Source organism: Jaculus jaculus, chromosome 7, assembly GCF_020740685.1.
Source record: "Jaculus jaculus isolate mJacJac1 chromosome 7, mJacJac1.mat.Y.cur, whole genome shotgun sequence".
NCBI classification, from domain to species: Eukaryota; Metazoa; Chordata; class Mammalia; order Rodentia; family Dipodidae; genus Jaculus; species Jaculus jaculus.
The window spans coordinates 73,663,654-73,667,676 of NC_059108.1; the positions used below are offsets into that span (position 1 = coordinate 73,663,654).

At 40.5% G+C, this 4,023-nt stretch overlaps 1 protein-coding gene across 1 annotated transcript; it reads right to left on the reverse strand.

The window, feature by feature from the left end:
- Positions 1-2,699: 2,699 nt before the first annotated feature.
- Positions 2,700-3,327, reverse strand: LOC101611782 (coactosin-like protein). Its single transcript, XM_045155397.1, has one exon. The coding sequence runs from the start codon at positions 3,325-3,327 to the stop codon at positions 2,902-2,904; it is 426 nt and encodes a 141-aa protein (XP_045011332.1). The 3' UTR covers positions 2,700-2,901.
- Positions 3,328-4,023: the final 696 nt, after the last annotated feature.

Consider the following 4,023-nt stretch of genomic DNA (forward strand, 5'->3'; position numbering starts at 1 on the left):
AATAGTCTTGTCTCTGACTGAGAAAAACATATACCTTTTATTTTTTTCCCTAAGCATTAAAAACAAAGCCTTTATGTGAAATTTCATCCCTTTTCAAAACTGATGCATTTAATTTCAAACCTAACTTCTTTTTCTTTTTATTTTCCCATTGTATCGTGAAGAAACAGGAAGCCAAGTAGGAAAAAGAGGGCAGTGTGAGAAATAAACTAAATGTCCAGTGCTTTCTCTATAGTACTGTTAGTTACTGTGGTTTTGTGAGAGCTCAAAATTAATGAAATAAAATGAACATACATATTCATATTCATATATACAAATATATATTCACACACACATATATATTTTTCATATATACATATATAAATATATATATACATATGAAAATGCATAAAACATGAAAAGAATTTTTAGACAACAATGGAAAATCATTACAGTAAGAAATAAACACACACACACACACACACACACACAACTTCTTACAATGCAAAAATTCCCCAGGAGTTTACAAGTTAAAATGCAAACTTAATTTTTGTGGAATTATGACAGGTTGCTTAAAAAATAATTGCAATAGTCATAATTGAAAAAAGTCACAGTATCTAGTGTTTATACTTATCGGGGGGATATTTATGTGTAGGGACAATACATTTATCATTTTTAATTGGAAATTAATGAAACAATATTTATAATGCATGCATTTTTACTTTTTTGTTAGGCATGCTATCTTAAGAAATATTACACCTATATAAAATGCTGATGGAAATCATAGATATAGGTTTATGAATGAAACAATATTTATAATGCATGCATTTTTACTTTTTTGTTAGGCATGCTATCTTAAGAAATATTACACCTATATAAAATGCTGATGGAAATCATAGATATAGGTTTATGAAATGTCAAATGCAAAATTAAAATGCGAAGAGTAATTTTTAAATGCATATACAGCAGTTTTCAAAGACACCCTGACACATTGAAATTCTTCAAAGTTTGGAAGAAATTTATAAGAAATGAGAATGGCCATATTCAAATACATCAATTTCAAGCATTATGTTTATTTTCTTTCACAGGTGAGATAAAATAAGAGATATTAAAACATAATTGTTTGGGAAATGGCAAAATATTTTTTAATTCATTAACTACTTTCATGAGTTAAAAAGAGATCTTTCCAAAAATTATCAAGTCTTTGGCCAAAGCCCCCTGTGCCTCAGTTACCAATAGTTCAGTCCCCATAAATATGTGGATGCATCACAAAAAGGTCTGAACAGATGCTTTATCTACACATTGTGTGCTTAAATATAAATTGTTAGATGTGAGGTGATCAAGCTGCAGAAACAAATCATTTAAGATTTGTGCTGTGATTAATAACAGAAGCCAGTAATCAAATCTCCCTGCCACCAGCACATCTGTTATAGAAATTTTCTACTTTGTCCTTTTATGCAAATGTGCAATAAAACAAATACATTACTTAATTTAGCAGCTGGTTCAAAAACATTATTTTAGGTGATTTCTTTATGTTTGTGTACTCTTGCCATAGACAGTGGTGAATGTGAACTAATTCAGTTCTTTATGAGATGAGTTTTCATATTAAAAAATAGCCTTGAGGGAAGCCAGCCTGTAGGAATTCATTGTGGCTGTGATGTCAGAGAACCAGACACTGTTAGTAAGCACAAGCTAAACCAACATCACATGGCTCCATTCAAATAGCAGCCTTAAAGAGTTTAAATTGTCACTCCCTTGATTTCCATGTACTTGACAATAGATGGAAATTCTATAATTACTGTTGAAAATGGTTGAATTTGTGCGTTTGTATTTGTTTTAAATGTAATCTCTCTCTTTTTTTTTTAACAAAAAAAGCAACATTTATTTCTGTAAACTGAGTGCCAGAGATGGCGTTCAGAATCCCAGTACAAGCAGCCTTCTTCCCAACATGAAGGAGCGAGGAGGGATGGAGCAAGAACGCTACCACGCATGTGTGCTCACAAGGAACCAAGCCAATCTCATCTTTCGTTAAAAGCCAAACAAAGCGATCCTTTTGAATTGGTGGAGCTGACCTACGACTCCGGCCTCACACTTTCTGGGTGCTGTGAGGCGCACCATGCCAGCCTCGCTGTTTGCAGGGAACTCTGTAGAAATGTACATTCTACCCAGCATCCCTGTACCGGGGAGCCCTTGAGTTTGACCCTGAACTTCTCCTCCTGCCACACCTTGATTCAGATCTTCCTTGTACTTCAAAAAAAAAAAAAAAAAAGGTAGTTTCAGACCACAAGGCAGAGCCACTGCCAGGCAGGTTTTAAGGCAAATTTTGTCACTTCTAACTCGGTCCACATCAAACCTACTTTTCACCACCGAGCGATACTGTCTCTGCTGGGAGTGCAGCTTAGGTGGCTCTGAATAGGGTGGGGTGCAGGGTCTGGAGCCAAGTCTCAGAGGTGTGGGGGGCAGGTGTGAGCTCAGGAAGGCTGCAGGTGGCTCCTGGCACAACAGCCAGCTTAGCAGTAAGTAGGAGGCCATGGAAAATGGGGATGGCACCAGGGCCACTTCCCAGCAGCCACGGAGGCCAGGATGGTTCACAGTAGACAGGCCACAGTGAGCATAAGACAAATGCCAGACCAGGACCCACCAACGCAGGCACCTGGAATGTGATGGCACACATGACCTTAGCACCAAAATTATTTTTCTTTACAATGAAAGGAGGGGGGCGCTAGATCAAAGAAAAATGTTTCATGAGCTCTGTGAAACAGGCCAGGGCAGGGGCATGAGGGAGGCAGAGAGGGGGGCTAGGGCCACAGGCACAGGTGGCGGCCAGTACCGCTCAGCACTTCTCCCTTCCCTGGAGGGCTGGTGTCGTGGCCCCTTCCGCGAGGAGCAGGCTGATGGCTTGGCAGGGGCACAGGGCTGGGGCTACTAAATCTGGGCATCGTAATTGGCTCCTCCAGCCTTCTTCAGCTCACTTTTGATAAAATCTTCCTCCAGCTCCTTTCGATCGCTGATCACAAACTCCTTTGTGGAATTCTGGACCACCTCCTTCACCAGGGTCTTGTCCGTGCCAGTCTTGGCGCGCTGCAGCCCTCTGACGTTCTCACCGATCCACGTGATGAGGGCGAACTTGGAGCTCTTGCTCATGGCGTCACCGGTGGTAAAGCGCACAAAGGCAAACAACCGGACATCATCTGTGCACTGTTGGATGAACTGCTGGTGCTCCGCTCCCTGGTCGCCTGGGACGATGGTGGGGCCGTCATATTTAAAAGTCACCCAGATGACGGCCGAGCCGTGGTCGCGCACCAGGCTGTATGCCGCCCTGCAAGCTTCTTTGTCGATCTCGGTGGCCATGACCGCTGTGCTGCTGTGGGGACACTGCCCAGAGCCACCGAGTGCACCCCAGGCGGGCTGCGGGGATCGGAGCGCTACGGGCACGCGCCAGAAAATATGGCCATTGAAAGCAATTCTATCAGTGAATCAGACTACATGTTCTATTTTTTTTTTTTTTCTGGGTAAAGAAAAGATCTCATGGAATTCAAAACCAGATGAATATCTGGAAAACAGAAAATGAGCAGTTTGTTCATCTCTTATGAGCTTAAAGATTATATGAAAATCCATGGGCAGATGGCCTGGTCACTTACTATGTCTGCACAGAGGTGTCTTCTGAGTATAGCAGGCATATATACATACATACATACATACATACACACACACACACACACACACACACACACACATATATATATATAATTAAATTTATATATATATAATTTATATATATAATATATATATATATATGTGTGTGTGTGTGTGTGTGTGTGTGTGTGTGTGTGTATACAAAATCAGTCAGTGATGAAAGAAGAAAGTGGACCATACCTGCAGACTGCAGCAGCTCAGCCACAGATAGCAGAAGAGTACTCCTGATTTTCTACAAGGAAGAAAGGAAGAGATAGGGAATAAAAAGTAATATGTGCTTATAGAGTTTGAAACTGGTTTATGCTTGCCATCACACAGAAACCTAAAAGCAGTATAAATACCCAACGTTCC

Coding starts and splice junctions, on each gene's coding strand:
- LOC101611782 (XM_045155397.1), bottom strand. CDS start 3,327: ATGGCCACCGAGATCGACAAAGAAGCTTGCAGGGCGGCATACAGCCTG.